The 22,650-nt window shown below is 41.2% G+C and overlaps 1 protein-coding gene across 1 annotated transcript in view; it reads left to right on the top strand.

Moving 5' to 3' along the window:
- Window positions 1-22,369, top strand: part of LOC144480979 (A disintegrin and metalloproteinase with thrombospondin motifs 16-like) — a 235,139-nt gene extending 212,770 nt beyond the window's left edge. The window contains exons 18-22 of the mRNA XM_078200606.1: window positions 10,193-10,397; window positions 12,960-13,154; window positions 16,162-16,386; window positions 18,932-19,079; window positions 21,015-22,369. Of these exons, the coding sequence (XP_078056732.1) occupies window positions 10,193-10,397; window positions 12,960-13,154; window positions 16,162-16,386; window positions 18,932-19,079; window positions 21,015-21,130 (889 nt within the window). The 3' untranslated portion in view covers window positions 21,131-22,369. The remainder of the gene's footprint in view (window positions 1-10,192; window positions 10,398-12,959; window positions 13,155-16,161; window positions 16,387-18,931; window positions 19,080-21,014) is intronic.
- The last annotated feature ends 281 nt before the right edge of the window (window positions 22,370-22,650 follow it).

Here is a 22,650-nt window from a genome sequence, read left to right as displayed (position 1 = left end):
GGCATGGGGTGCTTCCCGCCACAGAGACCAGCAGGAAACTACGCCGTATAATCCAGCCCTAACCTCATTAATTATGCACACAAGGGTTTAACGTCAATTTTCATGGCAAGGTGTCTACAATGGTTGTGAGTCCTGCAATCCTATCTGGGCGCCATATTGAAAAGGCACCTGACATCTCTGACCTAGCATGGAAGAAAGAAGATGGATTTCCTGAGAAAGAAGCTGGATCTCCAGGAACAATCTGAGGCTGGAAGATAGACCTCCTTGATGATACTGAACCTGGAAGATCCACCTATAGATGCTTACCCCACTGCTGTGACGTTCCAAAGTCTAGGATCTGTTAGCCTCCATCCTGAACTCCGGAGGCACCCTCAGGCACTGTTCAGGTGAGTCCTAACTTCTGCACACCACATTGTTCCAGACTGGTGTGTTTTCCTGTTGGCATCACAGAGAATCTGGAGCGGGGAATATTCTGATCAGACCTTTATCTGCATCCCATTCACGCAATGCAAAGCAGTTTCATGCTGGCTCTAGCTGGTTTCCTAGTCCACCAAGGCAGGCACCAGTGGAAGGTCCCACAGGAAATTCACCCTGGCGTGAAACCGATTTTTGGATTTCCGCCAAATTCTATTCCCCGTGTCTGCCATTGAGTCCACTGGCAGAGCCATGGGAGAATTTGCCTTCGATTTATGCTGAATATATTTTGTGGTTAAAATTCCATAATCTTTTATCAGGCTGAATTGTGCTTAAAAATTCAATGCAATTAAGTGGAAAGTCTACCCCAATATTCTTTCTATTTCCATGTGGTTGATGAAACAAAAAGGTATTTGGATATTTGTTGTGGATGTGGTGACTGTCTTTTTAAGACAGTACAGCAGAGGTGAGTGACCTGACTTGAAGGACCATTGGGAACTGAGAGTGAGTGATCACACCAGAGGGAGAGAGCCCTCAGGCATTTGGGACCATGTTGTGAGCACGTAGAATTGGGCTCTGCCCCAGGGCAGCCTTCATGCTGCATAAACCTGAACCACATTCTGTTATCAATAAATGCCTTTCGTTTCTAACAAATCATAGAATCCCTACAGTGCAGAACAAGGATATTCAGCCCATCGAGCTTGCATCGACAATAATCGCACCCAGACCCTATCCCCGTAACCCCACGTATTTACGCTGCCAATCCCCGTGACACTAAGGGACAATTTACCATGGCCAATCAACCTGACAAAATCTGAAATCTCTTGACGACACCATAACGGCCGCAACATAACATTAGAACTGCAAGTGCTGGAAATCCACAACATGATATCAACTTCTGAAAATGAAGCAATTTAATTTTTTTTAATGGGAAATTTAATCAGAACTTCCAGAATTGCATCGAGCGGAACCAGACTTCTACATGTGTGAAATGTGAAGAGCCAGCCCTGTTTGGTACCAGCTATGTTCTGATTGGCACCAGACCCGCAACATGACAGGTGGTTTTGTGCACGAGGGAACAGTTTGCTGCGACACAGCTGTTAATTAAGTTCCTGTTGAAAAATGTGACCCATAATTTTACACTTTTTACATAAACATGTCAAGTTTACCATTCCCTGATTAGAAGTCAAATGCCAATTGTTGGAAACATCTAATAAAACTCAGTCTTCAAGAACTAATTTGCACCTCCGTCATTCAACATGTTCAGTAACGCGGTTGGTTCTCATGAATTTTAGTTCCTGTGTTCTAACTTCTCAAATCCTCTTTGTTCATCCGAGTGCCTGTTTGCCAGCAGCACCGACAGATGTTAAATAGTCGCCGTATTATGGGAGGGGCTTCAATTCAGATTCTTTAATATAAAAATTATTGCTTGAATCCTAGCTCTTTTGTCTACAAAAACTAGATGTTCTAAAGAAATTGAACTTCAGAAAACACTGAACAGAGCATTGTTAAAGCAGAGCGCTTGAGTTATTTGGGGAAAGAAACTAATTTAGACCATGACCTGCTACCTACTGGCAGATTCCTCAACATTTCTCTCTCAGCGAGAATGTGATATGTGAAAGAAATGGGAGCAATTCAACTCTGAGCATCATCCAATACTGCCTACACTGTGTGAGACAGCACATTCCCACCATCACCTTAGCACCTAGTGCAGTAACCTGTTCTTGTATTTCTCTGACTTTTATTAAACTGGATAAAATATTTACTGGCCGGAATTCTCCGGCCGCTTATGCCCCGCCACCACTCTCAGCAAGGACAGAGAATTGGGCACTCAACCGAATCTCTGTTCACTGCAGCAAATAAACCTGTTGGACTTTAACCTGGTGTTGTTAGACTTCTTACTGTGTTTACCCCAGTCCAACGCCGGCATCTCCACATCATGACTGCAGCAGGACCAGAGAATCCCGCTGGCTGAACGGCCAGAGAATCTCACCCACAATCTTTATATCTAAATATCAGTCCAATTGGGCAGTTTGCAGCATTGTTCAGGACAAAGATAATTCATTCTTTAGGGCAGGATTCTCCAATCCAGTCTGTGCTTGCCCCACTGAATATGAGAACAGAGAATTTGGCATTCCAGCCAAAACTCCATTCACTTTCAGCAGCACCCAACAATTTCAGCCACAAACAAGGATGGAGTTTTTCACCGATAGCCTTCAAAACTCTGTTTCAGAGGAATAAAATGCAGCCCCAGATTTTCTGCCCCACTGTCTTTATTAATGGTTAAAGTGAAGAGCATTCCAGCAAGTAAAAGGTATGGCCTTCTCTCCTAACTTATGTCTTGGCTCCTGCTATCCTTTCACAAGTGTTGACTCCTGCTGTTACTGTCTATCCCACTAATTGCTAATTTCCATTGCAGCTTTCTACCACCGAGTACCAGTTCGAATTGCTCTCTCTCTCTCGTTATCTTTAATTCTTTCTTTCTCTGCCCTTAGTATTTAGTCTCTTTTCTCTTTCATGTTCCCCTGCAAATATTAACTCCAGCTGCTTATTCTATTGCCAGAATTTTATATTCCCCCACCGGCGGGTTGTGAGACAGGGGGGGAGCTTGAAATTACATGGATGGGATTCCCTCCGGGATTTTGCCTGCCTTGATCTAGTAGTGATTTTCTCCTGGGGCGGGCAGGGCCTCAACCGAAAACTCTTGCCCCAGTTAGGGTTCTTAAGCGGCCACTTGCATGCTTTTTCTTGCCTAGCCTCAATTTCTAGGCTGACGGGCAGATGGCAGATTGATGGGGGCAAATCCCGTAAACAAACAGTTTGAGCCTTTAAAAAAAATCCTATTCTGATTTGGGGAGGTCTGTCCTTAAGGCTCGGAGGCCTCTGGACCTCCCCTCCCCCAGTCTATTCCCCGGAATCCTGTTCACCTGAATTGAGATTCTCTAAGTCTTCCCAACCCTCCCTGCCCGGTGACCCCTGCCACTTACTTCTCTTCCAGTTGTCAGCACTTAGTTCCAGGCATTTCCCTGCAGTGCCTCTTCTGGCCACTGCAGCACTGTGCCTGGAAGGATAGGAGAGCTGCCGGCCAATTTGATTGGCCAACAGCTCTCCAAAGTGGGACCTCCTCCCGGTGATGGCCAGAAGCCCACATTATGCCAATCGACACTCATTAGAGTGTGAAGTGACATTCGGCCTGCTGGAGTCTGCAGGGATCTGTTCCCTGCCAAATCCAATTCAGGCCAATCTCTGTCCCAAAACGAAAGCCAGTTCCCATTGTTCAAATTCCTTCTTCCTCCTCATCACTCCCTCTTTCCTTCTCACTCCTTCCCCGCCACATACACAAGTGCCACTATTCAAGTTCTGTCGGGGTAATCAATCATTGACCATGATAGTGGCACAGTATGCAAATTGACACTTGGGTATAGAACATTGGGCAGATTATTTTGCCTGCAAGATTTGTTTATTAAATCAAAATTTTGGATACTGCACTGCCATCGTGTGAATTCATGATTTTTTTATTTTGTTATTTGGAATGCTAATTCTATTACATGATCTCATAGAGGTATGCAAGATCACAAATGATATGGAACAGATAAATCTGGAATATTATTTTGAATTAAATTGTGAAATTGGATAAGGGAAAGTTCAAACTAATAAAAGCTAACTTTAAGACTTACATTGGGAAGTTCTTTATACAAGGGCATGTCAAGACTTAGAATGGACTGGATGTTGGAGTTCTATATATGCTTGGGGTCCCATCCTCATTTTCAAAGTGCCATATTCATCTATATTTAAAAATATCATCTGCCCATTCCCTCATTACCTATAGATCCATCTGCAAACAATTCATCTTAGCTATGGTTCTTACACCCACCAATTTCTTTGTATTGCCCGTGAGCTTGCAGACAGTCTTCCTAATACCTATCATTGATAAAGATGGTGAAGATTAATGGTCCCAACACCAATACCTACGGGCTTCCACTCGTAATCAATTCCAACATAGAAGTTTTTTAATGTTAATAATTGTTTTCTGTCTATGAGAATGCAGCTAGTTTCTTCTTCAATCCAAAACCTGAAGCCAATTCTTTGAGACACAGGCTTATTTAGTTGGCAATTTGGGAACAACTTGTCAAAGGTTTTTATTTAAAAAAATAAGATACATGATGTCAACAGAAGCTCTTGCATCCATAGCATGTTGGTGAGACAGGACCTTCTTCACCAGAAGCCGTGTTGAGATTTCCTAATAATCACTTCTCTATGAAGGTTGTTATATAATCTGTCTCCGATTTCCCTTTTCTATAACCAAAGTCAAACTAATGGCTCTCTACTTTCCAGGTTTTGACATACATCATTGTAATTAGTCACCTTTTCTATCAACACCACCAAGTGGCCTTTAAAGAGCTGCTGCCTCTTAATTGTTGCTGGTTCACCAGACTTCACACTCCCCAGCCAACTGTGGTACAGTGTGAGGTTTATGGGCAAGCTTTCTCTGTGCCAAGTAGCCTGCGTATATAGGAAAGAGAGTCTTCTATCTGAAAATTTAGTATGGACCTGCTTCCAGAGCAGTTGAACCTTTGCCATGGGCTATCGAAGCTCCACTTTTGCTATCATCAGAAAATCAGGGTTATTGTGCACATTGGACTCTCAATAGTCCCTCAGTGCATTGCAGGGTTACAGATGATAAAGATTATTCCCCTTGTTGTGACTCACCATCACTAAGATTCTCTAACATGCTTTAAAGTGGATTGCAGCAGTCCAGTCCATATTAAACCTTCATTCCTATCTCCATTTAGAAACATTGTCAGTCTAGCGGAAAGCAGTTAAATATTCTTACTGTACTGTATTCACTACAAAATAAACATTGTTTATGGCTCTGGTTTGATTTTTTTGGGGATTTATTTTGTTGACTCGAATATCAATATACTCAAACTCTTTGAACCATTTGATGTCCTGTCCAGTACTGTAACAGTGACATGATCAATTAAGAGAACATTAATATAATATTGATAATTATCCTTTTGTACTGTGACCATGTTATCAAATTTCTTCCTGTGTTCTATGTACGATAGTTGTACCTTTGTCGATTTATATGGACTTTTGTGTACTCTTGTGTGAGAACAGGGCAAAAATCACCAGTCAGAGTAAGCACTCTGTCTGCAAACATTATGGATATAAAAACAATTTGGTCACGCAAAAGAGACATCTTTATAGGAGGTGACATCATTCACATGATTTTCCTTATTAGTGATGTACACTGGCATTAAAACATTGCTTAAGCTTTCCAGTAAATGCCATTTACTGCAACTGATATCTTTGACCGTTCTTGTATGTAGTCTGTGATCTTTGGCTATGAGCCAAATCTTATGTATTAAGTCAGCAAAAAAGAGCACTTGCTTCCCTGAGCTATGAATCTTACATTTAGTTCAGTAATAAAGGTAATGTTTACTACTGACTATGGCTGAGGAGGAAATATTGGAAGTGTTTTACTGACCAGGTTACGACATCTTGTTGTCCAGTTAATAAGCACTATTTATAATTGTGAGAGAATAGATCTACTTAATAACTGTGTAGGTAATGTGCACAAGTGCTGACAGATGTTTTTTTGGCTGTCTCAGTGGTGGTTTGAGTTACAGTCTGTGAGTTCTTTACTTCCATTCTCCGTTGAGCTGTGAGCCAGTCAGCTGTCATCAGCTTGCTTGCTGCGCTAGCACGAGATGGGGTAGTTGGGCATTGAATGACTAATGCAACCTACCAATAGTTGGAGGCCCGAAACAAGTTCAATGATCCACATTACAAACTTTTGTCCAAACATAGTTACAAAGTGTAAATTGAAGTGATTATCAGGTCCATTGCAACATTTTGACAAAATTTTAGTTCCACAACATGTTCAGTTTACATAAATAAGAGTCCTTGATTCTGCAAGTGTATTTTAAAAAACCCACGGGAAGAGTTTTTTCTAAATGCATTGTAATTCAATCAATCTGTAAAGTATCCTACTGTAACCTCTTCACCCTCAAAGTAACCACATGCCATCAATTTTGATTAGTATATCTAATACTTAGCAAACTTTGACCGTCATAATATATCCCCATCATAGATATAGTTTAGCTTTTCCCCTAATAGTACAAATGGTGGTAGTGATTTGTCATTCATACTTGAGGATGACTATGCGAGCATTGTATGGTCATGTCAGATGGTTGAATTAATGTCTGTGCAGATTTCTACTTGATGTATAAGCACATTGCCATGGGTTCACTTATTGATATTTCTGATGTTGATCATTCTTCCATCTCATGTTTCATGTCTACATGCGTGCAGGTACAAGTAATTAAGGCAAATGGAATGTTGGCCTTTATTGCAAGGGGCTGAAGTATAAAAGTAGGGAAGCCTTCCTACAACTGTGCAGCTATATATTCCTTCTTGAGTACTTCAATTGAATCTCCCTCCACCACCTTCTCAGGCAGTACCCTGAAGAGCCTTGCCCACTGGCCATGTGTATTGGGCAATCATACATATGTTATCCACAGCCTTTCATGCAATGATTTTTTCATCCTTAAAGCATGCACTGAAAAGTATGAACATTAGTTGTTCGCTATAAATTAGAAACCAGTTAACTTTGAAATGTTTAAAAAGTTGCGTTTTATCTGCATGTACACTATTTTGTTAAAACACTGGCCAGAATTTTTCACTGCTCTCCCCCGCAGCAGTTGGAAGTGGCGCTCCATTGGTCGCCAGCAAGGTTTTCCAGTCCCAACGAAGTCAGTGGCCATTTATGTTGCTTGCCAGCCATGCTGCCAGGGGACTCACCGCTTCAGGTCCAGCTGAAGATGACCTTAAGATCCTTACAGTGGGATGGGCCAGAAAGTCCCAGCCACTCTTTTAATTGTTATTTTTAAATAGAAAGTATTTAACTGACGTATTTTTAAAGCTCAAGCAATTTTTGTAGAACTTCATTCCCATTTCACTGAGCATCATGTTTAAGTAGCTACTATTGGCAATGTTTTTGTTATTTTAATTTTGTGGTTGAAAATGCGTTGCTTTGTAAATTTGCAAATGGCTGCCCACGTGACTAACCCACATGGAGCTAATGCCTTCAGGGAGAGACTAGAGATAATTTTCAGAAATATTTATTAGACTTATCGTTAGAGTACATCTGATTATTTGGAAGTGCTATTGCATGGTCTCTGATATTATCAAAAAGGGAAGCAATAGCTGGAACATGACCCTGACCAGAAAATGTCTGTTCCTATAAAAGGGAGAATTCCCACTTTTACATGGCTGATCCTTGTCTGGAGCACTAAGCAGGAAATTTTATATCTTGTGTGTGTGGTTTTCCATCCATTAGATACTCGGGGTCGAATGATTGGGTGGGGCCTGGTGCTGGGTATGTTTTCAATATGCATTCCAAATGTGCAGCAAGTATGTCAGGGTAGCAAAGACCCTGTTAAGTTTCAGTGCTCAACATCTTTCAACAAATGTGTGAAAAGTTTATATGACACCTGCACTCCAAAGTTTAGCTTTTACAGAACTTAAAAACTAGGAGCAGGGTAGGTAATTCAGTCCCTTGAGCTGGCTCCGCCATTTAATAATCATGGCTGATCTCATCTCGGCCTTAACTCCACTTTGCTGCACCAGTTGCTGACCACATTACGATAATTGCATGCTTAACAATCCAAATTATTATTGAACGGCAAGGTACACTTTAAACTAATGTAATTGTTCTAATGTTTGCTAAATCTTGCATCATGATCATACTGTGGTAACACCATGGCACATTGAAGAAACCATAGGAGTTCTTTCACTAAATAGGTGGAAAATCAAGATCCTTTATTTTCTCCGACCAGCACCTCTGCAAGCACTTAGCAGATTAAAGTAAAGCTTTTGCATAGTCGACCAAGTAAAAGCCTAATGAACCTCTAAAATAGCACTTTGAAATGTACATTGAAACATCTGATTGGCAAGACACAAACTAATGCAGGTTTTTACAGGCCACATCCATGTAAATGAGGCTATCCAGTGCTCATTTGGATCACGTAGCACTACCATGGGTCTCTGACTCATGGTCCAGATATTGATGTGGTTAGAGGCCAAAGCTCATGTCTGAGTCTGTTACCACTATTGATATTATTGTTTTAAACTATACAAGACAACATTGAATCAGTAGGCACTATTTCAACCATTCTCCTTTTATATAACCAAGTCTGACATACTTATCAAGTGCACCATCATGTCTCTCATTCCTTTAGCCATCCTTCACTGTAAATCATAAAAAATCGAGTTGCTTCTTTTGCAATAATGTAATGTCTTTGCAATGTCTCCTTATGAAAGTACTTTGCCTTACAGTTTATTTAGAACATGGGAGACACTTGTAGCACTCAAATGAATACAACAAAGAATGTAATTAAATTTATTTGATAAAAGTTGGGGATATTTACATTCTTTTATCTATGCAGTATACCATATGGATGATTGCAAACGTTTATTGCTGGCTTGATTTATGAGTGATTTTGTGCAAACTTGGTTAAAACAAAACAAATGCCTTCAGCTTCTACCAAGATAAACCATTGGCTCTGTTTTTGAGAATGTTTCTAATTAAACTCCAATAAGAGCCATTAGATTGGATTAATGCTGCCACCAATTACAAAAAACTGTGGAGCTCTGAAGCCTATGGAGTTGTTTTTAACCCTTATTTGTGAGAGGAAAGGCAAGGCATTTTTTAGGACTGGGATAATTTAACTCCAGATCCTCTGCCTGTCCATTTTCCACCTGAAGCGGGCATGAAGAGGTTGCAAGCTCTCAACACAGATTGGATGGTCCTTGGTCACTTGCTAATTTTGACATAAGTGGCAGAAATGGGGTTTTGGAAGTCTCATGGAAGACAATGTGGAGCAAGAGAGAGCGCAACTTTATAGGACCCTGAGGAAAACTTCTCATGGCCCCAGAAAGGAAAATCTTCCACTTAGCCCACATGTCTTTTTCTGTCTGCAGATCAGCTTTGGCTATTTTCCACTCAGATCTCACTTAAAATATAATCAGTTACAAAACCTAATTTAACTAAATCAATGAATTTGGACCTTAATCCAGGGCCTCACTCACCTCTAGAATCTTGCAGGGTGAAATCGGAAACAATCCAATAGCCAAAGTAAATACTTGCTGAATTTAACTGTGGACATAACTGGTTTCCACCAATAGAATCAAAAGTGATTCCCTTTGATGATGGAATAGTTTTTGAAACTGGACTACTATTTATAAATGCTCATTTAGTAGAATTTTTATCATATAATTAACCATTAACCAACTGTTGCTGCTAAATCCCATTACATTAACATCTCTACACAATTCTAATTTTAAAATGGTCCATATGAGTTGATCTATCTTTCCAATTATTCAGAAAGGAGAATCTTGTATTCTATTATTGTGAGATCCGTTTGCAATCTTCCAGGCTTTTGGATTAAAAAAAACAGCATGAATGTTTCATTTCTTTTTGTCAGACAGGTAGAACAAGAAGGTTGATTAAACTTCAATATATCTTGAGTGCAAATTATTGCACACAGCAAAGACAAGCTGACTCTAGACAAAATAAATTAAGTAATATTAAATCTGCATGGCTCATTTTGGATCCACACTCTAATGTGCTTCATTCTGTTCAAAAGCAGCATTAGTGTGGGATCAGGTAATGTTCAGAACAGACATGACCTTGCATTCCAGGTTTCTGATAACTGTCAGTTTTAATCTCCACTTTAATAAATGCTTGTGAACTGTTCTGATGTTTCTACAGCTGGGCTGTTGGTGACTGGGGAGAATGCAGCCAAACATGTGGAAGAGGTGAACAGTTTAGACAGGTCCACTGCACCCGAAGACTCGCTTACAATAAGCTGGAGGATGTGCATCATGCGTTGTGTCCATTTCCAATGCCAATACGAAAGCAAGCATGCAATACTCGCAACTGTCCACCTGCATGGAGTGTAGGAGCTTGGTCTGAGGTACATGTCAAAATTACTGGAGGAATTATGATTATTCATTGATAATTTGACCTTGAATTAAGCTGAGTGTTTTAACCGATGCAAGACACCATGTTCTAACCTAGAACATAACCAATAACAGATTGCAATCGGTTGGGGATTGAAAACTTTTACCATTTAATTCGACATGGACTGACAATGTACAGCAAATAACCCCAGTAAGCCTTTTGATCATATGCTTTCTGATGTTAGTTATGAGATGTGTATCCCCAGCATTCAATGTTGTATATTCTACATGTGGCAGCATTTTATTGCAATGGTCCATTTTCAGTTCAACCTACCAGTATCCCTGGCCTTGTAAAACATCAGTTTCAATTCTCAGTTATGAAATAAGAAATGGAATATTACCCACTGCACCTCAGGCCACACGTGGTATGATCTAGTAAGACTAAATTAGAAGTGGCTGCTGAGGAGATGAAAGCATTGGGTGACTCAATTGCTTGACCTATACTGTCTGCCTTCTCTGTTGTATGTCTGTTTGTAATCGACTTATCCTTGCTGTTACTGCACAAATCAGTTACCTCCTCTTAGATAAATAGTTTACTTACATTTCAATGTTGTAGGTGCTGATCGTGCACGATTGCTGTTTATGAAACAAGTGAAGGATTGGCTGAGTTCTTCAGTTATAGCCTTCTTTTCTATTGGAAACAGCATATTTTAATTTTAAACATTTGAAGGCATGAACTAAATGTAAAATTTTAATTATTTCACAGTCAGATCTGTTTATGATGCAGTAGCTGATTAAGCTAATAAATGTGACCATGGTTTAAGTTGACATATTCTCTATCAGCTAAACATAGTGTAGATAAATTTATTTTTCTAACAGCAAATCATGTTGCAAAAGTTCTTTGACAAAAGAGTTCTATATTTTTGAATGTGTTTTACAAGTTAATGCTCATGCTGTAGTTTTCTGTTCCATGAGGGGCAAACTAGACAATTGGACACTGATAAGTAAGCCCAATTTGGAGTCCTCCCAATGTTCCCAACAGGAGGACACTAAAACGGATGTACTGACCTCTAGTGGTCAAAAATCTGATTTTTCTCCATCATAGAATGATACAGCACTGGAGGAGGGAGGCCATTCAGCCCATTTTGTCTATACTGGTTCTTAAGTAGAGGTATCCAATTGACCCCATTCCCCTGCTCCTTTCTCAAGACTCATTTATTTGTCCTTCAAATACTAATCTAATTCTCTTCTGGATGATGCTACTAAATCTGCTTCCACCACCCATTCAGGTAGTGCATTCCAAGTGATAACTCGCTGCATTGACTGTCGTTGACTTATAGTTTTGTTGTAGTTTTAAAGTAAAGTATGTTGAATGTTAGCTTGATAAATGACCAGTAAAATTACTTCTCATTTAGTTTAACGTCACCTCGCACAGTTTTATAAAATGTTTGGCATTAATTTGAGCCATTCTTTGAGTACAACATCTACACGTATTTGAATAAATAAACAATTTGCCTCAGATCCTCTCATGACACTATAATATTGCAGTGCCATCATTTATTTCTAAAATGAGCTCTGGCTTACTTGTTCTTTGCAGCCTCCCCTATAAAATTGGCAGTCTAACAAGTGCCAATTTTATAGGGGAGGCTCCAAAGAACAAGTAGGCCAGAGATCATTTTAGATATGAATTATGGCACTGCAATATTAATATACTAGGCTGTATTTTTCTTTTTTCTGTTATGTGTTAGCTCTGACATTGTGAATGGATACCTTACAGTTTTAAGTTTTAACGAGGTTTAATTCCATGTTCTGAAGGATCACCTCTGCACCAATTTGGGGGAAACTTAGTAGTAATGTCACTAAACTTGTAATCCAGAGGTCCAGGTTAATGCTCTAAGGACATGGGTTCAATTCCCACCAGGAATTTGAATTCAGTCAAGAAATTTGGAATATAAAACTAGTCTTAGTAATGGTGACCATGACAACTACCATTGACTGTTGTAAAACCCATCTGGTTCATTAATGCCCTTTTATATCCTTACCTGGTGTGGCCTACATGTGATTCCAGACCCATAGCGAATGTGGTTGACTCTTAACTGCCCTCTGAAGTGGCCCAGCAAGCCAAGGGCAATTAGGGATTAATACCAGATGCTGGCCTTGCCAACAATGCCCATATCCCATGAAAGAATAAAGAGAACAAATGGTTTTGTGTCCAAGGTACTATCTGTTTAGCTGTGCTGGTTCTTATTTCCAGAAAATAGTAACCAGAATTTGCAGTAAAAGTTCAAAACTAAAGCCAATGCAATTCCTTGGGTATGAACTTGACTTTAAAGAATGGATTCTATGCAAGCATCAAGAGATCAAATTCATCAATTTGAAATTAAAAGATCAAAAAACCTATCTAGAAAATCCATTTTGAAGATGAATAGTTTTTACACTGACTGAAGCAACTTCAAATTAGATTTTTGAAATACTACAGTTAAGCTGACAATAGATTGGCAAAACATAATTTTAAGCGCTTGGTATGATGTCAAATCTGATCTAGCTGGTCATTGTACATTTTTTTGTTTCTCTAGTGTTCCCGAACATGTGGAAAAGGATGGAGGAAGAGGACTGTTGTTTGCAAGAGTACGAATCCTACTCCCAGGACTCCGATCCTGCATGGTAGTGCTTGCAAGACAGAACCAAAACCCAAAACCCAGGAAACCTGCTTGCTGAAACGCTGTCATAAGCACCGGAAAATGCAATGGTTTATATCTACGTGGGCTGAGGTAGACTAACCAGTTTCTTCTTAAGAGACGACAGTCATTTATCGATCGGCGAGTAATGGATAAGCAGCAATGATAGAACAAAATAAATAGAGCATGTAAAGTCTCCAATGAACTGAATCTCAAAATGAATTTATAATTTTAAAGCCTTGCAACACCAATACAATCTCCCAAAGAGGCAAAGCATATTGGAAATTCGCATCCAGCATGTTGTCATTATCCAGTAAGTGCTGGCTGTGTGCAAGGCTCTGCTGGTGCGTCAGGGCATCAAAATGTTAGGGGTGGAAGCCAAGCTGTGGCAGATCATGAAGTCCTTTAGAAGGGAAAGTGGGTGAGATATATAACAAGCGTTTGATCCACTGTTGGATCAAACGCCTGTTATACATCTCATCCACTTTTCCTGCCACTGCTGAAAGTTAAAATTGCCCACATCACTTCTCATTCATTGCTAACTCAGTTCAGTAGAATTCATGCACATAGGCAAGGATTTTTGTCAGGCCGAGGGAGCTTTCACTGGCTGCTTGGAGAATTAGCGAGGAATTCCAATCAGTTCCATGTTCCATAGTGGAGGCCGATGAGATCAAGTGCCTTTTAGGCAGTTAATTGGCCACCCTCAGGCCTTCCCCATAATCGAGGTCCCCAGCACAAGCAGTCCTGCCCACTAAAAGCTGCCAGCCAATCACGAACGGACCCCAGGTGAGCAGGAAGGGGAGGAGGGAGAAGGGTTGGAAGCAAGGGCAGGAGGTTGGATTTCAGCACATCACCCCCACCTTCCTGATACCAAGTCACTGGATTGGGCACAGAATGTTTAATCAGGGTGCCTAATCATTGACATCCCACCATTGGTGGCCAGGAATCCTGAGTTACCCTGTTTGTCCTCAGGCTTATTCAGGCAAGGTTTTCTCACCACTAGGATCTCTCCCATGATTAAGTGGGCCTGGCCACCAGGGTTCCAGCTGTGATGGGCTGCATAAAATCTGGCATTAAAAGGAAACCCCAGTTTGAATACCTGGATAGCCACAAATCAGTGAAGAGACTGAGAGATACAAGTTTCACAGTAGAGGCTGGAAAATGAGATGTGCGGCAAGTTAAGTACACTGATATCTAGTCCCATGTTGGAGCTTTAAAGGAAGCAGAAATGCTGGAAATGAGCAAAACAAAATCTTTACAAATTTACTGTCCTGGGATGGAACTTCATTCACCAGGAATTGAAGCACACACACTTAACGAATTTCTGTCCATTTCAATGTGCAGGCTCTGTGCTGGTGTGTGAACTCAGAAAGTTACCCACAGGGGGTTATGATCAAAGATCCTCACCCAAACGATTAGCCTATATATTTTTTTCTTTTTAGAAAATAATAGACCTGCTCTGTATTTCCACAATGTTCTACCTTCATTGCTGAGGAATCTATGGTGGTAAAATATGAGGGAGCACAAAATGGGCATTAGTGAATCAGTTTCCTGTTGCCCAGTTTAAATTCCCTTTCTATGGAAGCTGATGGGAAGGTGCAGTAGGCAGACTGTATTACAGGCAGCTGTTTCACTAATGCCCATTTTGCACTGCTGCCAGTATTGAATTTTGCCTCAGCGACATGATACAATCTCAGATTTATAAATTTACCATTATCTAACCGCAAAGTTTAATTGATCGAATAGAATCATAGAATGAACACTGCAGAGAAAGAGGCCATTTCAACTCTCTGATTCATTCCAGCTCTCTGCAACAGCAATGTAGTTTATCCCACTTGCCTCTCCATTCCCTGTAGCCCCTACATTTTCCCTTCATGTCTTCTTCATGTCTTCTTCTTCTTCTTTCCCTTTGGAAAGTCACAGTTGAATATGCCGCCACCAAACTCTCAGACAGTACATCCCAGATCCAAACCACTCACTGAGTTAGAACATTCCTCATGTTGCCTTTGATTCTTTTGCCATTCATCTTAAATCTGTGTCATCTATTTCTTAACTCTTCTGATAATGGGAACAATTTTTCTCGATCTGCTCTGCCTGGACCCATAAGATTTTGAACACCTCTATCAAATCTCCCCTCCACCTTCTCTAAGGAAAACCTCTCTCTAATCTATTGACCTATCTGAAGTCCCTCATCTTTGGAACCATTCTCATAAATCTTCTCTGCACTCTCTTCACATCCTTTACATCCTTCTTAAAGTACTGATTCCACAATGGAACTCAATACCCCAGTTGAAGCTAACCTAGTGTTCTATAATGATTCATCATAACTTCCTTGTTTTGTAATCTATGGGTAGAATTTTCCCCACACTTCTCGCTAGTGAAGTCTTCTGGTCCCACCAAAAGCCAGCCCCTGCAATGGTTCCCTGGCTGTGTAGCCAGCAAGCACAGCAAATGGTGATTGACTTAGGCAGGGCGGGAAGATCCTGGTCTATGTTTCTGTTTACAAAGCCAAGGTCCCTTATGCCTTTTTAACCACCTTCCCAACTTTTCCTTTCAATTTCAATGATTTGTGCAAATATGCCCCCACTTATTTCTGTCCCTGAAGCCCACTTTAGAATCGTACCCTTTAGGCTGTATCACCTCAAATGCACCATTTCACACTTCTCTGCAATCAATTTCATTTGCCAGATGTCCGTCCATTCTATCAGCCTGCATTATCCTCTTGAAGTCTATCGCTTTCCTCTCACAGTTCACAATATTCCCAAGCTTTGTGTCATCTGCAAATTTTGAAATTGTGCCCTGTACATCTAGGTTATTAATATATATCATGAAAATCAGTGATCCTTGGGGACACCCAGTGTATACCCTCCTTCAGTCTGTAAAACATCCATTTGCCACTAGCCTCTGCTTCCTGTCACTCAAACAACAACTTATCCATTTCCCTTCTATTCCATGGGCTTCAACTTTGTGGTTATTATGCACTTTATCAAATTACTTCGCAAATCTACATGAATCACAATAAACTGCATTACCTTCAGCAACCGTTTCCATTATCTCATCAAAAAAAACTCTTTTTTTCTCTTCTTTAAATGTTTTCCAGTGTTCTGTAAGTTGTGGTAAAGGGATTCAGAAGAGACACTTAAAGTGTGCAGACAAAGACACCTCTGGAAAATATAAAGAATTTGCTTACAAAAGGTGTAATCACTTGCCAAGACCGAACCTGGAGTTGGAGAGAGCATGCGTTCTAAGTGCATGTCCAAGAGCAACAAATGAAAGGGCCTTCAGCAATGCACTAGCGAGCTGGTATGCCTCACCTTGGTCTCAGGTAGGGGATGTTACAGTTATTTTATCTTGGATTCATGTTCAGTATTCCTGTAATATTTGTTCTGTACGTTTCAGGAATAAAGTGGAAGGATTATAGTTTCACCGTTGGTTTGAATACAGTAATTGGGATTTTAATTTTACCATAATATACAGTGATTGTCAAGTAAATCCCAAATTTAAAGGCAAAATCTTACTAGCAGTAACACTTTTAAAGTTCAGGCACTTATTACTCGGAACAACATTAAGATTACAATTATACAATGCCAAGTCAATAAGTATAATGACCCAGATCTTCCCACCTCTGGATCAGCAGAGGTCAGACATATGACCCAAGAAACATGTCCGGACTCCATACAAGTCCCGACACATAGACCTCCATGGGAATTGCCCGGAAGTTTGAATTTCTGATGGGAAGTTTCCCTGTTCCCTGGGACCCTCCACAAAAGTCCCAGGAAATATTAGTCAGAGAAATCATGGCTGCGATTCTCCTCAATTGGGACTAAGTGCCCGCACCAGCAGGAAACTTGGAGGGTTCCCCATTGATGTTAGCAGTGTCTATCAGCTGATATTCTCCCAGTTGATAAATACTAATTTATTCATATTGGGCAACCCACCAGCCAGCCCCGCTGTTCCAAGACCAGGCCACCATTTTTAAATGACAATTTGATCTCAAGCTTGTTTACCAGTCTCTCTCCCCCAGGAAATTAAATGGTGCCTCCCCCCCCCTCCCCCCCCCCCCCCCCCCCCCCCCCCCCACTGACCAGGGGAGCACCACCAGCCCCTCACCAAAGAGGGCATCCTCCCCACCACCCACAAGTAACGGGTGACCCCCCTCCCACACCACACAGGCACGAGGGTGACCCAATCTGACCCCGTCAGATTCCCCCACTCGGCCTCCCTTTCCCCTCACACACTCCCACTCAGCCTCCTTTCCCCCTCCGACCCCTCACTCAGCCTCCCCTGAGCCCAAGCACCTTGGTAGTCCCAACGGTGCACTGCCCCTGGCACTGACACCCTGGTCTAGCATCTTGGGGCCCCAAGGGGACACAAGGCAATAGGTCCAATGGCCATTTGCCCTTCTGCTGCTGTCAGGCTGCAGAGGAACAGTCCTGGGATCTGGGTAGGTCAACTCCTTGCCCCCTCAGGCTGGGGGCAAGGAGTTGACCTCGTCACTCTTCGCTGGGATGGGGGTGTTGTGACTGGACTGCCTTTCTAGCCCTGCAGGCCTGAAGATCGCCCCTGGCATGGTGATTTCAGGCAGCTCTGTGATCAACATCTTCATTCCTGCCGTCAGCTGTGCAAATTGTGAAGTGGCCAGGTCACTAACCTCCGTGCCCCACAGTCACCTGGCAGGATTCTAAATCATTGCAGCACTCCATTCTTCAGAGATTTTTCTTTCTCCCTGTCAGGATCATGGGGTACTTGAGGTGCTGTCAATTGTGAAGGGAAATCAAAATAAACACAGGTGGCTGGAGGCTGATAGAAAACCTTGATCTGACAGCTGAATCTTTTATGAGGCACTGCATTTAAAATTGTTACAGATCAAAGGCTTCAAGTGCAATGGAAAGGAGTTTTCAACGATTCCTGCTTCATGTCAAAGTTGTGTGCACACATTGGGGCTGAGTGCACAGCAGGGCAGACTGGAAACCAACCCAGGTGAAATTGACATTTCCTCTCTGTCAGAGGTCTTCAAAATGGTTGATCTCACCTGCAGCCTCTGACCGGGAGAAAGGAAAATTGATTTTTTATAACAGAAATTCATTTGCATCCTCCAAACACATTTGTTTAGAGACTTGTTAACTTCCATTCCTTCCATTTAAAAAAAGGTATGACACTGGATAAATACTTTGTATGTGATTTTGATCTCTTTTATGAATAAATGCTGACATTGACTAAAGATAAATAATTATTTCAATTGGACATTTTCCCCTAAGTTTAAATTGCTTTCGGAAAGGAGCAGATTGCTTGTGGCAGTGGGTTTTCAGAAACACTAACGTGAATACAGAGCAAATGTTCACTAAATTAATTGCTGGGCTGAGAAATTTCCCCTATGTTGGGAAGTAAACTGGGCGTAAGTTCTCTGGAATTCAGAAGAATGAGACACAATCTCATTGAAACACACTAGATTCTGAAGGGGCTTGATAGGATAAACTCTTAAGATAATTGTTTCTGCTGGTTGGGGCACAGTCTCAGGATAAGGGGCCGATCATTTAGGACTGAGATGAGAAGTTACTTCACTTAAAGGGTTGTGAATCTTTGGAATTCCCTATCCCAGGGAGTTGTGAATGCTCAATCATCAAATATATTTCAGGCTGGGATAGACAGATTTTTGGTTTTTCAGGGAACAAGAGATTTGGGGAACGGGTAGGAAAGTGGAGGTGAAAGCCAAGATCTTCTATGACCGTACGGAATGGTGGAGCAGGCTCGATGGACCATAGTGTCTGCTCCTGCTCCTATCTCATGTGTTCTTGAATAACTGTTACTTTTCAGGCTAAGGGCGGATTGTAGCTCAGTGACTGATTTGCATTTTTTAAATTACCTCCTAGTGTTCTGTTAGCTGTGGCGGAGGTGTGCGAGCCCGTGCAGTGCAGTGTCTTGCATATGGCAGGCCTACCTCAGGATGCCTTCTGCATCAAAAACCTGTCACCACAGAAGCATGCAACACTAATTTCTGTCCTCTACCTGAAAAGAAAGGTAAGAGCTGAAGCAATGTTTTACACTAATAGATATTTTTATTGTGTGTTCCTCCTGGGAATTATGGTATAACGTTAACTATATTTTAAAAATATCCTTTAAAATACATACTTTCTAGTAAGTTGCTACATCTGCCCCTTAGTTATGGAGATTTTTGGCTGAGCTTTATGCACCCCCACCTCTGCCAACCAACAAGTTTGAAGATTTTTGAGCTCGATAAATCCAGTGGATGGCTTACCTGCCCTCTGCCCGCCTGCCCCTGTCCTCACTGCAGTTATACCAGACGTTGGGGTGGCAACAGGTGACCCACCTATTGGCCAATTGAGAAGTATTTCCAACTTTAAAGCCTCACTCTGCCACCACTGAAATTTAACCGGCAGCTAGAGTAGCCTATGCTAAGCAGCCAGTCCACGGGTATCTCTGCACAGGCTGTTGGCGGACAAGGTGGGGCCACAGGTATCATTGCACAGACTGGTGGTGAGCAAGATGGGGGTCTCTCATTTACTTTTCTCCTGGAAGCCCCCCTGCCTTCCCCCCCCCCCCCCCCCCCCATCAACCCCCAGCACCACAATGTTTACTCCCCCTGTGGCCCTTCCCCACTTTGGCCTCTCAAACCTCCGCCCTCTCCACTGGGGTTGCCAGCTGGGCACCACTGTACACTTTGCCAAATTCTGACCCAACACCGCATACCTCTGAAACGAAAGTGCTGGAAGTTGCAGGCCTCTGATTGCCTGGCAGCCTGTGAAGCAGGACTTGTTGTTCCTGTGGGGCAGAAATCCTGTCTCCAGCCTATTAATGGCCAATTGACCATTAAGATGGTGTGGGACGGCTAGTGTTCCCCTTGGCAGGCTCTTCTTCCTCTGCCGCATCAGGTGGCTTTTGCCCATCTGGATGTGGCTGTCAACTATCTTAAAAATCTTTTTGAATTCTCAGGCTACTCCAACCAGTATGAATTCCTGAAGTATGACAACTTCAACAAAACGTGATTCCCGTGTCATACTGATGTCTGCTGTATAGAAAATGTGAGGTCTCAAAACACCAGTAGCTACCTTGCCAGAGTGGCTAATTCTGGAGGAAGGGAACTTGGCTCAAAACCCTAGCCCTAACCTAAAGATTTCCTGATACTGTTCCCATTCTGTTATGCAACATTGTGGGCTGTGTATGCAAACACTTTGAGTCAGTGATGCACCACCAGCCACATTTAGTATCATCATCAGAAGACATTTCCAAGACTCTGAAAAAAGGTATTAGGCACTTTGCATCTGTAAGTGAAGCACATAATATTTGTTTGAGGCCCCGTGTGAAAACCTAAGTTGCCTTAATTTTAGTCAGCAGCAGATCAGCCACATTCAGGAAATCGTGGTCTTCACTTAGCCTAATAGGCACCGCTGGAGGACACATCCAGAAGTGTGAACATTAAAGACCTACTTAGCTGATTCAGGTTTCTCCTGGCTCCACATCAAAACTGGCAAGGTGGGAGAGGGTCACCACTGCTCACCCCCTGTCGCTTCCTCCCTCCCAATCCACTATTTTGCATATCCTCTTTTTTGGCCACTGCATCCGTCGCTCTTCTTGATTGCAGCCTTCCTTTCTGCCAGGCCATCTACTGAAGGGAGAGAAACTGAGAAAGAGATCTGTCGGAGCAGAATATTGTGACTGTGTTTGGGGAGAGGGCTGAGGGGGTTTATAATGGTGTGTGGTTGTGTGGCAGATGCTTCCTGAAATGCTACCAGCTTTATGCTGCTCGGTAGTTACATTGAATGTGTTTTATTTTCTCTACAAATGAGATGTGTTATAAGAGGAAATGGAGGAAATTAATTGTAAATTTTAATTCAAGGTATTAATTCAAAGTGCAGCATTCAAAATTGTAATAAATAATGCAATTTATTTTCTTCCTCTCTGCCCTCTTTTCCCTCCTATGTACACACACCAAAGATGTATTTTGTAAGGATTACTTCAACTGGTGCTACCTGGTGCCCCAGCATGGTGTTTGTAGTCACAAGTTCTACGGCCAGCAGTGTTGCAAATCATGCTCCAAGTCAAATATATAGAAGAACCTGCGAATGAATAAACAGCATTGATTGTGATATAAGGAAGCTGCACATTGTAATTTCGGTTGCATCTGACAATTGAAGAGGTAAAGACTATTCAGGTTCTCACTTGTACATGAAACCCGGCAGCATTCCACTTGTCAATCAATAAAAGATAAACAACGGCTTTCCTTATATGTTACAACCACCAGGTCAACAAAATCTTTGCGGCACTGCCCACATCGAAATTCTTAGATTCACCAGCAGCAATGAACAATGTCTGTACAATGCCATGTACCTCAGTGCAAGATTGAAAAAATATCACCATCCATTCAAAGGAAGAGTCATGTTATTGACCTACAAAATCAGGCTGTATGAAATAAACTAAGCAAAGATTTTGAGAACCAGAAGGCATTTAAAATACTGTGTAAACAGTGGTTGGGGGTGGGTGGAGTGGCAACAGAAACTGAAGTGAATTTTCCCAACTATTTATTTTACCTCGTTTGAATAAAATGATGACCAGTAAGTAAAACACACTGTGCTATATTAAAACTACTGTAGCTATTATGCCATTGTAGTGAGCCCTTTGACCCACTGGTTTCAAGAAATATTTAGTCTTTAAATGATTCAATGGTGCTTTTTTTTAAAGTCAGTAAAAACGTGTAACTGTCCATTAATAAATTATGCTCTCAGAACACATATTCAAGACTGCAGAAGCAGGTGCAAATGGACTATTTTGAGAGCGGAGGTAATAATTATGATAGTACATAACAAAAATTTGAAGGTGCTTTATTTATTTGTCAAATTGATGGGTCTTTTAGAACTGGTGGCCATCGTACTGAAAATGAAGTTCCACTGTGCACTACAACTTATTGTGTACCATAATAGAGATACAGAAACAAACATTATCCAAATGCCATTTTTAAAATATCATTCAATGTAATACTTTCACTTTATTATTGTTGAGCTTCATGGTACCACAAAATTAACAATGGTGCTTTCAAGTACAACCTTATTAGAATTTTTTTAAGGAAAACGTTCTAATTTATTTACAATTATCTTGCAAATTTGTTGAAATGTTTGCCTTTTGCAAAAAAGAAATGCACAGTTTAAAATAATCAGAATTGTTGAAGTATCATGGTTACTTTAAACTTTATTCAATTCTGTGCAGTAATACTGTAAAAGTTTTTTCACCCAGCTGTGAGAAAAATATTTATGTTTTTATGGAGTTTTGTAATAAAATTTCATTGGAAATATTGTAATATCAGTCCTTTGTGTTTATTTTAGACCTCTAAACTTTTAAATTCTGGCCTAAAATGCAAGGTGAGTTTGAAGATCTTTGCAAGATTATCATTACTTGTGACACAATGGGCGATTCTCCCAAAAACAATTTTAAGTGTCAAATTCATGTAAAAACTGGAGTAAATCATGCTGACTTTTTCAGCGAAGTTACAAAATGGATCTCCCACATTCTGTGCACTGCAGAGTGCCTCAGTGTGAATCACACTAAAAATATGGGGGCTGGGCCTATTCCCACTGGA

This window comes from Mustelus asterias, chromosome 2, assembly GCF_964213995.1.
Source record: "Mustelus asterias chromosome 2, sMusAst1.hap1.1, whole genome shotgun sequence".
Classification (NCBI taxonomy): Eukaryota; Metazoa; Chordata; class Chondrichthyes; order Carcharhiniformes; family Triakidae; genus Mustelus; species Mustelus asterias.
Note: the sequence above shows the minus strand (reverse complement) of the source record. Positions and strands in the feature narration are given on the sequence as shown.